This window comes from Haliotis rufescens, unplaced genomic scaffold (genome assembly GCF_023055435.1).
Source record: "Haliotis rufescens isolate VD_foot unplaced genomic scaffold, xgHalRufe1.0.p SCAF_13, whole genome shotgun sequence".
Classification (NCBI taxonomy): domain Eukaryota; kingdom Metazoa; phylum Mollusca; class Gastropoda; order Lepetellida; family Haliotidae; genus Haliotis; species Haliotis rufescens.
Genome location: NW_025963813.1, coordinates 8,772,498 through 8,790,365, shown reverse-complemented (window position 1 = coordinate 8,790,365; position 17,868 = coordinate 8,772,498). Strand labels below are relative to the sequence as shown.

At 44.7% G+C, this 17,868-nt stretch overlaps 1 protein-coding gene across 4 annotated transcripts in view; it reads left to right on the top strand.

Moving 5' to 3' along the window:
- LOC124149276 (centrosomal protein of 104 kDa-like) overlaps nucleotides 1-17,868 on the top strand; it is an 88,607-nt gene that overhangs the window by 12,338 nt on the left and 58,401 nt on the right. For 2 of the 4 annotated variants that reach the window (XM_046520743.2, XM_046520741.2), the window contains exons 6-12: nucleotides 513-578; nucleotides 854-921; nucleotides 2,096-2,205; nucleotides 2,997-3,052; nucleotides 6,787-6,942; nucleotides 7,823-7,850; nucleotides 15,638-15,749. In XM_046520743.2, coding sequence (XP_046376699.2) covers nucleotides 513-578; nucleotides 854-921; nucleotides 2,096-2,205; nucleotides 2,997-3,052; nucleotides 6,787-6,942; nucleotides 7,823-7,850; nucleotides 15,638-15,749 — 596 coding nt within the window. Of the gene's footprint in view, nucleotides 1-512; nucleotides 579-853; nucleotides 922-2,095; nucleotides 2,206-2,996; nucleotides 3,053-4,266; nucleotides 4,600-6,786; nucleotides 6,943-7,822; nucleotides 7,851-15,637; nucleotides 15,750-17,868 lie in introns of all 4 variants that reach the window. The other 2 variants (XM_048394146.1, XM_046520742.2) reach the window with 2 other exon arrangements.

Genomic DNA, 17,868 nt, shown 5'->3' with positions numbered 1-17,868 from the left:
CCGTCGAATTCTACCCATTTGTACGACTGAAAACAGACTAAAACATGGGTTTTTCAGATTAAAAACGATGTTTTATTGGTCTGTTTTCAGTCGTACGTTCCCACCCAGCCATCCCCACAGGGAAGTAATCCAGTCCAGTCCTGCTTGATGGCTTATTCTTCGAGATTTGTGACATGTCATAGGGAGGTGCGTGCGCAACCGGACGGAAACAAGTTTAATGTTTACATTCCAGCTTCTGGCTTCCTCTAAACGTGCGACTAGACGTGAGGGTATGAGAGATACCCATTTGTACGACTGAAAACAGACCAATAAAACATCGTTTTTAATCTGAAAAACCCATATTATACGATCAGGGTCATGTTCCACAAAGCGATCGTAGTGCTAGGACGATTGTAAGCCTGTGTTAGAATATGGGAGTTACGATCCCCTTAGCGCTATGATCGTTTTGTGGAAGGAGGCCCTGGGGGATGTGTGCTGTATTTGGTTGTAATACTGTTGTTGCCTGTTTGCAGGTTGGTGTTATTGCAATCAACGTCATAGGGGATCCGCTGACAAAATCCTACGACCCTACAGACCCAGTGAGTCACAGAAACAGTAGTTTGTTTGTTTGTTTCTTTAACGCTGCACTCAGCAATATTCCAGTTATATGATGGCGGTTTTAAAATAATCAAGTCTGGTCAAGGCCTGCTTAAAAAAATGAAAAAATGATATAACATATTAGTGCTTATATATCCTTATCTTTTAACACATAAATCATGTAAATTATCATTGTCTTTCTGGTAGCATTTGTTGAGTTTTTCCCCAAAATTCAATGTAGAAATACTTTCTAGAATGATTGTTTTCTTTTTTTAAGGAGTACCTGCTTGATGTAAGTGACAATCGAATAGATAAAGACCCTGCATTGGATGGTTACTTGAACAGGTGAGTGGGACACTATTGAACGGGCACACCTGGTGTAACTGTTGGTATCAGTCCGAAAGCCCTTGTCATTGGCGCTGTGCCTTATTTGTGTTTGAGAAAATTGCATGAGGGAATGGGCCATAGGGATGAGTAATTGTTGGAAAGATGTAACCAAACTTTAATAGAAACTTTATCTTTGTCTCTCATGTGTATAATGATATGCGTACATACTAAATACATAAATAATAATGAAAATATGCCTAACTGTAAATTATTACCCTCAACGTGTTTATGTTATTTGGCATCCACGAGGAGGCGAAGGGCAGGGTACCAATCTAGCTCTATTCGACCTATTTCCCAATACAGCATTTGCTGCCGTGAAACGTTGACCCATTTCCATGAAGCGGGTCTGTCTGTCGAGAGGGACGGGAACAGGGCTATAACATATCGCTGTGCAGCAAACGTTGACCCAGTTTCTGTGTAGTGAGATATTAGCACTTTTGGACAGTGTGAATAATTGACATATCAGGCTACAGGAGTAAACATAGTACCACTAGTGGCCCTGCATATCTGTCAAATACTGCAGCATAGACCAGCATATGTTGGTGGCTTCCTAGTGGACCTGCATATCTGTCAAATACTGCAGCATAGACCAGCATATGTTGGTGGCTTCCTAGTGGACCTGCATATCTGTCGAATACTGCAGCATAGACTAGCTTATGTTGGTGGCTTCCTAGTCGACCTGCATATCTGTCAAATATTGCAGCATAGACTAGCTTATGTTGGTGGCTTCCTGGTGGACCTGCATATCTGTCAAATACTGCAGCATAGACTAGCTTATGTTGGTGGCTTCCTAGTGGACCTGCATATCTGTTGAATACTGCAGCATAGACTAGCTTATGTTGGTGGCTTCCTAGTGGACCTGCCTATCTGTCAAATACTGCAGCATAGACTAGCTTATGTTGCTGGCTTCCTGGTGGACCTGCATATCTGTCAAATATTGCAGCATAGACTAGCTTATGTTGGTGGCTTCCTAGTGGACCTGCATATCTGTCAAATACTGCAGCATAGACTAGCTCATGTTGGTGGCTTCCTGGTGGACCTGCATATCTGTCGAATACTGCAAGATAGACTAGCTTAGGTTGTTGACTTACTGAATGAATTATCCAGTGACTTAGTCTCCCCGTCTCTGCAGACCGGACTACATTTCGCCTCTGGACGACCTCGCCTTCGACATGTACCAGGACCCTGAGATTGCTCAGATCATCCGCAGGTTGGAGCGCAAGAAGCAGGAAGCTGTGTTACGTGAGTTCATTGGATTACTGATAAAATGAGGATATTGGATTGGGTGGTTACTTATTTGATTGTGTGACATTGTACTCTTATGGCATGGATCATTGATCACAATATCGATCACTGGATTGTCTGGTCAAAATGTAATTATTTACAGTCCATTGTCATATAGCTAGAATATTGCTGAATGTGATGTTAAAAACAAACAAACAACTAACCTAAAAAATTATAATAAATGTTATATATTGGAAAGGCACTATTTTTTCTTTTCCTACCAAATGCATACTTATGTTCATAATATAGGCTCAATTGCCAGACAGCAGTATGCAACAGGTTCAATGAGAGGACAAGCTTAACTCCCACAGTCCACATGGCAACACATTCAGTTTATAAATATTTCTGCATGAAACATGATTTGCAAACACATTTACAGTAAGAACTTGAGTTAATGTATCAAGAGACCCATGAAGATCCGGGGTAGAAAAGGTCTTCAGCAACCCATGCTTGCCGTAAAAGGCGACTATGCTTGTCGTAAAAGGCGACTAACGGGATCGAGTGGTCAGGCTCGCTGACTTGGTTGATACATGTCATCGATCCCAATTGCGTGGATCTATGCTCATGATATCAATCACTGGATTGTCTAGTCCAGACTCCATTATTTACAGACCGCCGTCATACAGCTGGAATATTGCTGAGTGAGGCGTTCAACAACAAACAAACAAACTTACTAATGTATCAAGAAATGTAGGTTCAAGACATATGTTTTTGAGTAACCACACTCTAGTTATTATGTTGTTTTTCAGAGGAGCGTTATGACTATGCAAAGAGGTTAAAACATGCAATAGCTGAACTTCAAAAGGTAAGCAGTAAGCTTGACACTCTTGCATGAATCAGGGAACAGTTATGGGTGCAGCAGAGCTACAGATGAGCTGCATATTCGCGTAAAATACCCCACAAAAATATCCAAAACCCAATTACTTTCAATTAACTTGAGTACTGAAACACATGCATTAAATGAAGAACTCAAATCTATAAAAACAGCATGCGTAAATGAAGATGGAGCTAATTTCTGAAACGCAATTTCGAACTAATTTACTTTCCAAGTCAAGCCTTTAGTTAGAACCCTTATATACATCTAAAACATCATTTTATTTTTATTTTTTTTGAAATCATAAAAATGTTAGCTCATTTTGGGAAAAACCCAATAGAATGATGAATAGATGAGTGAAAAAATATTGGTTACCCAATGAAAAATGTAAAAAAGAAACCCTTGAGTTAAAACTCAAATGCTCAAAAAGTTATCTGGAGCTCTGGTGCAGTGTGGTTGCATTGGTTTGCATGGGCTGCATGCCAGGATGTGAGGCTGCATGAACATGATGAACAGGTACAGGAGCATGTGCTGAAGGTTATGGAACCAACAATAACCCGTTCAATGTCAGAATAGCTTTCACATATCTGTGAAACGTCCATTATTGTACGTATTTGTCATGAATTTGCTATGAAAAAATTATTTCTTCCTTGATTTAATGTAAATAAAATGGCAGGCTACAAAAAAAATATCGCAGTAACTAAATTTTCAAAGACACTGTTTATAGGTAAGAGAGGGTCATAATTTAGCCATATTCCATCTGCTTTTACTTTCTCACATTGTGTGGCCAGTGGGGGGATTCTGGGTTAGAATAGGTCCCCAGCAATCCATGTAGGTCGAAAGAGGTGACCTAATCAATGTTGATGACTTAGTAGATAGCATGTCATGGAACCAGACAGCATTGAATGGTGCTCACAATATCAGTCACTTGATTGGCCGGACTATATTTGACTGCCCACTGTAACAAACAAACAAACAAGCACACCGTGGGTTGAGGACACTATCCAGATATGTTGTGCCTGGTCAGACCATGACTTGCCAATGGTATATTTCTTGATGTTCAGCCATCTCATATAAATGGACATGTTAAAATACAGGGATAATGTGAATGTCGTTTCTAGGGGCCATAGATTCTAATCTGAAAAAGACATGCAAGCAATATGAAGTAAAACTCGGTCTCAGTAATGATACACCATCTATTTAAGGAGTGCGCAGCTAGGTCTAAATCACCTGCGATGGACTATACCCCAGCATCCATGCGTTACCCCTCGTCCTGGCCTTACGAATCAGTGGCCCTCGATGCGTCTACATCTTTTGAACCTCATCTGGATCAGGATTGGCCAGTGCCAAGGGATCCACTTATGACTTATGAACCTTATGGAAGGCAAGCAGGACCCGCAGGAAAGAAAAATGTCCGCCAAATTCATATTGATACGGAAGAACTTATTCGAAGCGCTCGCAACGGACAACCTCCTGAACTTAACCTTGAACTTGAAAATGACGAGGAACTGAAGATTTCCTTGGATTTTACCCACATGGTGACCTTTCTAAATATTGGAGAGTTGTAGATGATTGCCAGACTTACACATAGTCGAAACTGCTTGCTTCTCTTCCTTGGGTATGCTTTAACATGTGTGAAGGTTAGGATCTATTAGCCCCTAGAATAGATAAACAGAAAAATCCTGTTATGTTGCTAAATGTCAGACAGAATATCATCATGTACTGGTAATTAAGAAAATTAAATCTTTGACTTTGGACATTGGGAAAGATGTTTTTGGAGATTATTATACTTAACCCTCCCACTTTCAGCAAAATTGGATACACATTCTTAGATATTAATTAAAAAACATATTATAATGATGTATCAGCATTTTTGCTTTGATTTTGATGAGCTGGTTTAAATGGAATTTCAGTGTTTGAGCTTCAAAATATATCCTAGCGTCAGACATTGTAGGAATCATCAATTGGTTGGAGTTTATTGTTTCTCCTTGGAGTTGTAAGGAGTTACATGTAGTTTTATTCTGAATGCACTGACACAGACATATGTCTCATAGATACAATAATATAATATAATCAGTCATGAAACTTGTATCACATGGTAAGTCATAGAACAGTCATTGATATTTGAACCAGACTATATGTGTGTTTTTCAAAACATATTTTATGAAGACTGGAAACATTAGATTTCACTCATTTCACATGTATGAATAAAGAGAGTACTCCATTATCATATTGTACGTCCACCCCAAGGGTCAGATATTAAGACCCTCCATGCTCCCATCTCTAAATCTCTAAACCATCAACTCAATAGCTTCAATGTGGTCATCATCAACATGGAGAGAACAGGATTTTTCTGTTAAACTTTGCATGTCTCTAACTAACAAAATTATATTGCATGTTTCTGTTAGTTTTTTGTATACAGTATAGCTCTATTATTGCATATATACTGAACTGCAAAAGAAACATCACTCATGAAATAAATTCATGAAAGTTTTCCGCTGAAATATCAATGTATTTTTCAGTGGAATCTCATTTTTGACATTAGACTGTATCCAAATATAATGTTAACAGCCAAAAAGTGAACCAAATATGGATATAATAGGTTGTCAAAATGCAGCCTAACATACGACATCCCTAGGTTTGTCAGCACCAAAGCCTTGGTCGTGGGTTTCACCAATGTGGTAAGCATCCAGGGCTTGCATCAGTTCAGGCTGTCCTCCCACATTAAGCTTATATACTGTGATATAACTAAATTCTGTTCAAAGCGGCATTTAACCCAACTCACTCACTCTTGATTTTACAAATGATGCCATGTTTTCTACAGGCCCTATAATGGTGCAGCAGGTCCAAATTGATTATTTGGAGAACAATGCCAGATTTTTGATTTTGGTCTTTAATATTTGCAGTGATGCCATTGTTTTGGCTCCTCAAACAATAGTTTACCACTCATGACCTTCGGAGCAAGATTGCAGCCATAGACAATAATCTTTAAAGACTGAGGTTCTAAACTGTTAAATGGCTTCAAAAAAAAAAAAAATATCCTGTGGCATTGCATTTGGAAACAGCATGATGTGTCCAGTATGTGATGAATTAAACATTAGTTGGGAGACAAAACTCAACATCAGCAATCATCAGGCAATTCTGTGGATCAAGATGTGTGGCACAGTCTTTGCGCTAAGGTAATCGTAACTCCTATACCTTAACATAGACTTACGACAGTCTTAGCGCAAAGGTAATCTTAACTCCCATACCTTAACATAGACTTACGACAGTGTTTGCGCTCAGGTAATCGTAACTCCCATACCTTAACATAAACTTACGACAGTCTTTGTGCTAAGGTAATTGAAACTCCCATACCTTACATAGACCTACGACAGTCTTTGCGCTAAGGTAATCGTAACTCCCATACTTGACATAGACTTATGAGAGTCTTAGCTCTAAAGTTATGGTAACTCCCATACCTTAACATAGACTTATGACAGTCTTTGCGCTAAGGTGATTGTAACTCTCATACCTTAACATAGGCTTACAACAGTCATGGGGGCTAAGGTTTTGTGCAATGGCACCCAGTCATTTTGTTGCTAAATGAAAGTTGGAACTAGGATTTGTACAGTTGATGACTTCTGGAAGGTGAGCTTCTGTACCTGTCACCACCATCACCCTGTTGAGCAGTCACATGACTTGTTCTATTTATATCCTACTTGACCCAACTATCACGTGACCAGGTGGGCGAGAAGTTGGGTAAGATGGAGGTTGAGAAGCGCCAAGCTGTGGAGAATGAAGACTACGATAAAGCCAAGGTGAAAAAGCTGCAGATGGATGAATACCGCCTCCATATATACAAGGATCTGAATCTCCCCGACCTCCTGGAAACCACTGGGGTAATGTCTTGTACTGGCTTCATGATGAGTTCACGTAAAACATGAGAGTGTGAAATATGTAGACATTTGCGGGATGAGAATTGGAGCTTTAATATGGTGGGGGGGGGGGGGATTTTGTGATGCTTCTAGATAGGCTGTTTGAAACCATATTGACTGGAAGAGAACATTTCGTTCAGTAGTATGGTTGCTCTTTGAAAAGAAACTGGACATATTAAATCAGAGGCCTAGTTTTCTTGGTGCCTAGTGTATATTGTCATTATAAAAATTATTATTAACATAATGTTTTAGTTCAGAGCTGAAGTAGCACTATGTTACCTTTAGTTTCTGATAAGCGATGTTTCAAATATTTAGTTAGATTTTGACAAATAGTGTGATAGCTTCAGTATTTTTAATTAGCAGAAAGTAGTTTTCTCTGTTAAGCTGATTTACTAATAACTAGCATGCCTGACACTGCGGGATTAAGATAAGCATGACACATAACATTGGGGGGAGAGCATCGTGTTTTCATATCTGGTGCTAGTTCATATATTCTGCTACTGAATGCTAATAACGCTTGTGAGCTTTATGTAATAGGCATGATACATACCGGTAAGAGAAACAGTCACATTGAATGCAGTATCTTTTTAAGTGGCATGCTTGGATGGTAAACTAGAGTGTTTCTTTAGCAAAGTGGTGAAATATTTGTGTCAGATATTAAGAAAAACATTTCAGCTCTTCTTCATGTTGCTATGAAATATGATATTTCTTATTCTTTTCTGAGTCTTTTTAGGGACTTAATAAACAAATCTTACTTAGGAATTTGTTTTGTATAATTCTAGATAATGATTATTATTTTGACCCTTTCTCTTTGTAACCACTATTTTTTTTTACTTTCCAACAGTCAAGGCATCCACATCCAATAAACTTTGGTAAGTAAAACAGTTTTGGGGAAATATTTTTTGTAGTTTTTGATGCAGTGGAGGTTGACATGGTGAAGTGATACGTGGAGTGTGATGGGTGTAACAAGGTGGAGTGAGACGTGGAGTGTGATGGGTGTAACATGGTGGAGTGAGACATGGAGTGTGTGAGACATGGAGTGAGATGGGTGTAACATGGTGGAGTGAGACATGGAGTGTGATGAGTGTAACATGGTGGAGTGAGACATGGAGTGTGATGGGTGTAACATGGTGGAGTGAGACATGGAGTGTGATGGGTGTAACATGGTGGAGTGAGACATGGAGTGTGTGAGACATGGAGTGAGATGGGTGTAACATGGTGGAGTGAGACGTGGAGTGTGATGGGTGTAACATGGTGGAGTGAGACATGGAGTGTGATGGGTGTAACATGGTGGAGTGAGACATGGAGTGTGATGGGTGTAACATGGTGGAGTGAGACATGGAGTGTGTGAGACATGGAGTGAGATGGGTGTAACATGGTGGAGTGAGACGTGGAGTGTGATGAGTGTAACATGGTGGAGTGAGACATGGAGTGTGATGTGTGTAACATGGTGGAGTGAGACATGGAGTGTGATGGGTGTAACATGGTGGAGTGAGACATGGAGTGTGTGAGACATGGAGTGAGATGGGTGTAACATGGTGGAGTGAGACGTGGAGTGTGATGGGTGTAACATGGTGGAGTGAGACATGGAGTGTGTGAGACATGGAGTGAGATGGGTGTAACATGGTGGAGTGAGACATGGAGTGTGATGAGTGTAACATGGTGGAGTGAGACATGGAGTGTGATGGGTGTAACATGGTGGAGTGAGACATGGAGTGTGATGGGTGTAACATGGTGGTGCGAGATGTGGAGTGTGATGAGTGTGACATGGTGGAGTGAGAGGTGGTCGAGTGAGACGTGGAGCGTGATGGGTGTGATGTGGTGGAGTGAGACGTGGAGTGTGATGAGTGTGACATGGTGGAATGAGACATGGAGTGTGATGTGTGTGACATGGTGAAGTGAGACGTGGAGTGTGATGGGTGTAACATGGTGGTGCGAGACGTGGAGTGTGATGAGTGTGACATGGTGGAATGAGATATCGAGTGTGATGGGTGTAACATGGTGGTGCGAGACGTGGAGCGTGATGGGTGTAATGTGGTGGAGTGAGACATGGAGTGTGATGGGTGTAACATGGTGGAGTGAGACATGGAGCGTGATGGGTGTAACATGGTGGAGTGAGACATGGAGTGTGATGGGTGTAACATGGTGGAGTGAGACATGGAGTGTGTGAGACATGGAGTGTGATGGGTGTAACATGGTGGAGTGAGACATGGAGTGTGATGGGTGTAACATGGTGGAGTGAGACATGGAGTGTGATGGGTGTAACATGGTGGAGTGAGACATGGAGCGTGATGGGTGTAATGTGGTGGAGTGAGACATGGAGTGTGATGGGTGTAATGTGGTGGAGTGAGACATGGAGTGTGATGGGTGTAACATGGTGGAGTGAGACATGGAGCGTGATGGGTGTAACATGGTGGAGTGAGACATGGAGTGTGATGGGTGTAACATGGTGGAGTGAGACATGGAGTGTGTGAGACATGGAGTGTGATGGGTGTAACATGGTGGAGTGAGACATGGAGCGTGATGGGTGTAATGTGGTGGAGTGAGACATGGAGTGTGATGGGTGTAACATGGTGGAGTGAGACATGGAGTGTGATGGGTGTAACATGGTGGAGTGAGACATGGAGCGTGATGGGTGTAATGTGGTGGAGTGAGACATGGAGTGTGATGGGTGTAACATGGTGGAGTGAGACATGGAGTGTGATGGGTGTAACATGGTGGAGTGAGACATGGAGTGTGATGGGTGTAACATGGTAGAGTGAGACATGGAGTGTGATTGGTGTAGCATGGTGGAGTGAGACATGGTGTGTGACGGGTGTGACATGGTGGAGTGAGACATGGAACGTGATGGGTGTAACATGGTGGAGTGAGACGTGGAGTGTGATGGGTGTTACATGGTGGAGTGAGACATGGAGTGTGATGGGTGTAACATGGTGGAGTGAGACCTGGAGTGTGATGGGTGTAACATGGTGGAGTGAGACATGGTGTGTGACGGGTGTAACATGGTGGAGTGAAACGTGGAGTGTGATGGGTGTAACATGGTTGAGTGAGACGTGGAGTGTGATGTGTGTGACATGGTGGAGTGAGACATGGAGTGTGATGGGTGTTACATGGTGGAGTGAGACATGGAGTGTGATGGGTGTAACATGGTGGAGTGAGACATGGAGCGTGATGAGTGTAACATGGTGGAGTGAGACATGGAGCGTGATGAGTGTAACATGGTGGAATGAGACATGGAGTGTGATGTGTGTGACATGGTGAAGTGAGACGTGGAGTGTGATGGGTGTAACATGGTGGTGCGAGACGTGGAGTGTGATGAGTGTGACATGGTGGAATGAGATATCGAGTGTGATGGGTGTAACATGGTGGTGCGAGACGTGGAGCGTGATGGGTGTAATGTGGTGGAGTGAGACATGGAGTGTGATGGGTGTAATGTGGTGGAGTGAGACATGGAGTGTGATGGGTGTAACATGGTGGAGTGAGACATGGAGCGTGATGGGTGTAACATGGTGGAGTGAGACATGGAGTGTGATGGGTGTAACATGGTGGAGTGAGACATGGAGTGTGTGAGACATGGAGTGTGATGGGTGTAACATGGTGGAGTGAGACATGGAGCTTGATGGGTGTAATGTGGTGGAGTGAGACATGGAGTGTGATGGGTGTAACATGGTGGAGTGAGACATGGAGTGTGATGGGTGTAACATGGTGGAGTGAGACATGGAGCGTGATGGGTGTAATGTGGTGGAGTGAGACATGGAGTGTGATGGGTGTAACATGGTGGAGTGAGACATGGAGTGTGATGGGTGTAACATGGTGGAGTGAGACATGGAGTGTGATGTGTGTAACATGGTAGAGTGAGACATGGAGTGTGATTGGTGTAGCATGGTGGAGTGAGACATGGTGTGTGACGGGTGTGACATGGTGGAGTGAGACATGGAACGTGATGGGTGTAACATGGTGGAGTGAGACGTGGAGTGTGATGGGTGTTACATGGTGGAGTGAGACATGGAGTGTGATGGGTGTAACATGGTGGAGTGAGACCTGGAGTGTGATGGGTGTAACATGGTGGAGTGAGACATGGTGTGTGACGGGTGTAACATGGTGGAGTGAAACGTGGAGTGTGATGGGTGTAACATGGTTGAGTGAGACGTGGAGTGTGATGTGTGTGACATGGTGGAGTGAGACATGGAGTGTGATGGGTGTTACATGGTGGAGTGAGACATGGAGTGTGATGGGTGTAACATGGTGGAGTGAGACATGGAGCGTGATGAGTGTAACATGGTGGAGTGAGACATGGAGCGTGATGAGTGTAACATGGTGGAATGAGACATGGAGTGTGATGTGTGTGACATGGTGAAGTGAGACGTGGAGTGTGATGGGTGTAACATGGTGGTGCGAGACGTGGAGTGTGATGAGTGTGACATGGTGGAATGAGATATCGAGTGTGATGGGTGTAACATGGTGGTGCGAGACGTGGAGCGTGATGGGTGTAATGTGGTGGAGTGAGACATGGAGTGTGATGGGTGTAACATGGTGGAGTGAGACATGGAGCGTGATGGGTGTAACATGGTGGAGTGAGACATGGAGTGTGATGGGTGTAACATGGTGGAGTGAGACATGGAGTGTGTGAGACATGGAGTGTGATGGGTGTAACATGGTGGAGTGAGACATGGAGTGTGATGGGTGTAACATGGTGGAGTGAGACATGGAGCGTGATGGGTGTAATGTGGTGGAGTGAGACATGGAGTGTGATGGGTGTAACATGGTGGAATGAGACATGGAGTGTGATGGGTGTAATGTGGTGGAGTGAGACATGGAGTGTGATGGGTGTAATGTGGTGGAGTGAGACATGGAGTGTGATGGGTGTAACATGGTGGAGTGAGACATGGAGCGTGATGGGTGTAACATGGTGGAGTGAGACATGGAGTGTGATGGGTGTAACATGGTGGAGTGAGACATGGAGTGTGTGAGACATGGAGTGTGATGGGTGTAACATGGTGGAGTGAGACATGGAGCGTGATGGGTGTAATGTGGTGGAGTGAGACATGGAGTGTGATGGGTGTAACATGGTGGAGTGAGACATGGAGTGTGATGGGTGTAACATGGTGGAGTGAGACATGGAGCGTGATGGGTGTAATGTGGTGGAGTGAGACATGGAGTGTGATGGGTGTAACATGGTGGAGTGAGACATGGAGTGTGATGGGTGTAACATGGTGGAGTGAGACATGGAGTGTGATGTGTGTAACATGGTAGAGTGAGACATGGAGTGTGATTGGTGTAGCATGGTGGAGTGAGACATGGTGTGTGACGGGTGTGACATGGTGGAGTGAGACATGGAACGTGATGGGTGTAACATGGTGGAGTGAGACGTGGAGTGTGATGGGTGTTACATGGTGGAGTGAGACATGGAGTGTGATGGGTGTAACATGGTGGAGTGAGACCTGGAGTGTGATGGGTGTAACATGGTGGAGTGAGACATGGTGTGTGACGGGTGTAACATGGTGGAGTGAAACGTGGAGTGTGATGGGTGCAACATGATGGGGTGAGATGTGGAGTGTGATGGGGGTAACATGGTGGAGTGAGACGCGGAATGTGATGTGTGTAACATGGTGGAGTGTGATGGGTGTAACATGGTAGAGTGAGCGTGGAGTGTGATGGGTGTAACATGTTGGAGCGTGATGGGTGTAACATGTTGGAGCGTGATTGGTGTAACATGTTGGAGCGTGATTGGTGTAACATGGTGGAGTGTGATGGGTGTAACATGGTAGAGTGAGACGTGGAGTGTGATGGGTGTAACATGGTTGAGTGAGACGTGGAGTGTGATGTGTGTGACATGGTGGAGTGAGACATGGAGTGTGATGGGTGTTACATGGTGGAGTGAGACATGGAGTGTGATGGGTGTAACATGGTGGAGTGAGACATGGAGCGTGATGAGTGTAACATGGTGGAGTGAGACATGGAGCGTGATGAGTGTAACATGGGGGAGTGAGACATTGAGCGTGATGGGTGTTACATGGTGGAGTGAGACATGGAGTGTGATGGGTGTAATGTGGTGGAGTGAGACGTGGAGTGTGATGTGTGTGACATGGTGGAGTGAGACATGGAGTGTGATGGGTGTAATGTGGTGGAGTGAGACGTGGAGTGTGATGTGTGTGACATGGTGGAGTGAGACATGGAGTGTGATGGGTGTAACATGGTGGAGGGAGACGTGGAGTGTGATGTGTGTGACATGGTGGAGTGAGACATGGAGCGTGATGTGTGTGACATGGTGGAGTGAGACATGGAGTGTGATGGGTGTTACATGGTGGAGTGAGACATGGAGTGTGATGTGTGTTACATGGTGGAGTGAGACATGGAGTGTGATGTGTGTTACATGGTGGAGTGAGACATGGAGTGTGATGTGTGTGACATGGTGGAGTGAGACATGGAGTGTGATGGGTGTAACATGGTGGAGTGTAACATGGTTGAGTGAGACGTGGAGTGTGATGTGTGTGACATGGTGGAGTGAGACATGGAGTGTGATGGGTGTTACATGGTGGAGTGAGACATGGAGTGTGATGGGTGTAACATGGTGGAGTGAGACATGGAGCGTGATGAGTGTAACATGGTGGAGTGAGACATGGAGCGTGATGAGTGTAACATGGGGGAGTGAGACATGGAGCGTGATTGGTGTTACATGGTGGAGTGAGACATGGAGTGTGATGGGTGTAATGTGGTGGAGTGAGACGTGGAGTGTGATGTGTGTGACATGGTGGAGTGAGACATGGAGTGTGATGGGTGTAATGTGGTGGAGTGAGACGTGGAGTGTGATGTGTGTGACATGGTGGAGTGAGACATGGAGTGTGAAGGGTGTAATGTGGTGGAGTGAGACGTGGAGTGTGATGTGTGTGACATGGTGGAGTGAGACATGGAGTGTGATGGGTGTAACATGGTGGAGTGAGACATGGAGTGTGATGGGTGTAACATGGTGGAGTGAGACGTGGAGTGTGATGGGTGTAACATGGTGGAGTGAGACATGGAGTGTGATGGGTGTAACATGGTGGAGTGAGACATGGAGTGTGATGGGTGTAACATGGTAGAGTGAGATGTGGAGTGTGATGGGTGTAACATGGTGGAGTGAGACGTGGAGTGTGATGTGTGTGACATGGTGGAGTGAGACATGGAGCGTGAGACATGGAGCGTGATGGGTGTTTCATGGTGGAGTGAGACATGGAGTGTGATGGGTGTAACATGGTGGAGTGAGACGTGGAGTGTGATGTGTGTGACATGGTGGAGTGAGACATGGAGCGTGATGTGTGTGACATGGTGGAGTGAGACATGGAGTGTGATGGGTGTTACATGGTGGAGTGAGACATGGAGTGTGATGTGTGTTACATGGTGGAGTGAGACATGGAGTGTGATGTGTGTTACATGGTGGAGTGAGACATGGAGTGTGATGTGTGTTACATGGTGGAGTGAGACATGGAGTGTGATGTGTGTTACATGGTGGAGTGAGACATGGAGTGTGATGGGTGTTACATGGTGGAGTGAGACATGGAGTGTGATGGGTGTTACATGGTGGAGTGAGACATGGAGCGTGATGTGTGTTACATGGTGGAGTGAGACATGGAGTGTGATGGGTGTAACATGGTAGAGTGAGATGTGGAGTGTGATGGGTGTAACATGGTGGAGTGAGACGTGGAGTGTGATGTGTGTGACATGGTGGAGTGAGACATGGAGCGTGAGACATGGAGCGTGATGGGTGTTTCATGGTGGAGTGAGACATGGAGTGTGATGGGTGTAACATGGTGGAGTGAGACGTGGAGTGTGATGTGTGTGAGATGGTGGAGTGAGACATGGAGCGTGATGTGTGTGACATGGTGGAGTGAGACATGGAGTGTGATGGGTGTTACATGGTGGAGTGAGACGTGGAGTGTGATGTGTGTGACATGGTGGAGTGAGACATGGAGTGTGATGGGTGTTACATGGTGGAGTGAGACGTGGAGTGTGATGTGTGTGACATGGTGGAGTGAGACATGGAGCGTGATGGGTGTTACATGGTGGAGTGAGACGTGGAGTGTGATGTGTGTAACATGGTGGAGTGAGACGTGGAGTGTGATGAGTGTGACATGGTGGAGTGAGACATGGAGCGTGATGGGTGTTACATGGTGGAGTGAGACGTGGAGTGTGATGTGTGTGACATGGTGGAGTGAGACATGGAGTGTGATGAGTGTTACATGGTGGAGTGAGACATGGAGTGTGATGTGTGTGACATGGTGGAGTGAGACATGGAGCGTGATGGGTGTTACATGGTGGAGTGAGACATGGAGTGTGATGGGTGTTACATGGTGGAGTGAGACATGGAGTGTGATGGGTGTAACGTGGTGGAGTGAGACATGGTGTGTGATGAGTGTGACGTGGAGAGTGATGTGGTTGAGTGACATAGAGAATTACGTATTTGAGTGACGTGGAATGAAGTGTAACATGGAGATTGACTTGGGATGACATGGAGAGTGATGTGGTGGGGTGTGACGTGCCAAGCGTGACATGGAGAGTGACGCTATATATAGATTTTTATCAAGTTCATCTTGAACCTTCAAAATAAAAATGTCTATTGGCTTAGAAGATTCACGCTGTCGCCAACTGACTGTAGACTGAGCCTGTGTGTGACATGTTTCAGACTCTGAAAGACAGGCGACCCCTCCACGACTGGTAGACATCCATCGATCACCTCGATCACCTCCACTTACACCGCCCAAGTATGACGAGAGACCCCTCCCTATAACCCACAGGTAGAAACAGCGTTCACATTCTCGTACCATCATTTACATTTTCTTCCAGAAATGCGTTTGTCACTGTGCAGGTTAAGTGATGCGGGATAGGTAGCTGGAAGATGTTGGCCTGAACAGGCATTGTCAGTAGCTGGTAGGCTACATTTATCAAACAACCCTGACTGCATGTCTATATAAGATCCGGTCATTTGATATAGGGGAGGGATGGGATCAAGGGAGGATCACAAAATATCTGACATTCTCTTTGGGAAGGTCAGAGAAACTAATACACACATTTGGGGATGGCCATGAAGAAAATGGACATTTTATTATAAAACATCAAGTACTTTTGCATTCTGTCTTTTCAGGGAGGGTCATGTAAGAAAGGACAATGGGAGGGTCATGTAAGAAAGGACAAGGGGAGGGTCATGTAAGAAAGGACATGGGGAGGGTCATGTAAGAAAGGACATGGGGAGGGTCATGTAAGAAAGGACATGGGGAGGGTCATGTAAGAAAGGACATGGTGAGGGTCATGTAAGAAAGGACAAGGGGAGGGTCATGTAAGAAAGGACATGGTGAGGGTCATGTAAGAAAGGACAAGGGGAGGGTCATGTAAGAAAGGACAAGGGGAGGGTCATGTAAGAAAGGACATGGGGAGGGTCATGTAAGAAAGGACAAGGGGAGGGTCATGCAAGAAAGGACAGGGGGAGGGTCATGTAAGAAAGGACAAGGGGAGGGTCATGTAAGAAAGGACAAGGGGAGGGTCATGCAAGAAAGGACAGGGGGAGGGTCATGTAAGAAAGGACAAGGGGAGGGTCATGTAAGAAAGGACAAGGGGAGGGTCATGCAAGAAAGGACATGGGGAGGGTCATGTAAGAAAGGACAAGGGGAGGGTCATGTAAGAAAGGACAAGGGGAGGGTCATGCAAGAAAGGACAAGGGGAGGGTCATGTAAGAAAGGACAAGGGGAGGGTCATGTAAGAAAGGACATGGGGAGGGTCATGCAAGAAAGGACAAGGGGAGGGTCATGTAAGAAAGGACATGGGGAGGTCATGTAAGAAAGGACAAGGGGTGGGTCATGTAAGAAAGGACAAGGGGAGGGTCATGTAAGAAAGGACATGGGGAGGGTCATGTAAGAAAGGACAAGGGGAGGGTCATGTAAGAAAGGACAAGGGGAGGGTCATGTAAGAAAGGACATGGGGAGGTCATGTAAGAAAGGACAAGGGGAGGGTCATGTAAGAAAGGACATGGGGAGGGTCATGCAAGAAAGGACAAGGGGAGGGTCATGCAAGAAAGGACAAGGGGAGGGTCATGTAAGAAAGGACATGGGGAGGGTCAAGTAAGAAAGGACAAGGGGAGGTTCATGTAAGAAAGGACAAGGGTCATCCAAAAATATGACTAACATTTGGGGGAAATAATTATTTTCTGTACATTAGTGCATCAACAGCCTTCGCCCACCAACCCCTGTAATACATGATCAGTCCCTCATTTCCAGAACTGAATCATGGTCAAGTTTGATTTAGTTGGCCCTATAGGGTAAGCAGTTTTTGCTAACTTGAAACGTATTGTCAATGTTAGCAGACAGGTGGTATTAGTTTGTTTCCCAATTCACAACTGATTGTAATTGGGGTCGGATCGACAACAGGATACATCATAAAGAGAAAATGGTCATGTCAGCATTTGCTTGCTTTTTGATGATGACAGTCATCATGGCAACAGGAAATGAATAAATACAGATTAATAAATAGCGCTCTGGCAGCAGTAGAAACTAACAGTTATTGTCCTCTAGTCCTGTTATGATAACAAATAGCAAACCCCTTCAAACTGGCAAAGTGTTACAAGTCCTTACTATACCTTAATTATCAGGCAGTTTGGCAAGGACTACACGACTAATGCTAATTGCCCATGCTATATGGGTGCAGATGATGGGGAATGGATAGTTTGTTTGTGTTTAACACCGCACTCCGCCTTATCCCAGCCATATCAAGACAGCCTGTAAATAATCTTTTATTGCATTTGTCAATTATCCAAGTTTCGTATTGAATTTGTATCACAAGTTTCCTATTCAGTTGCATGTCATCTCTCCCTGTGGGGATTCCTGGGTAGAACTGGTACCCAGCAATAATAATAATGATTATAAA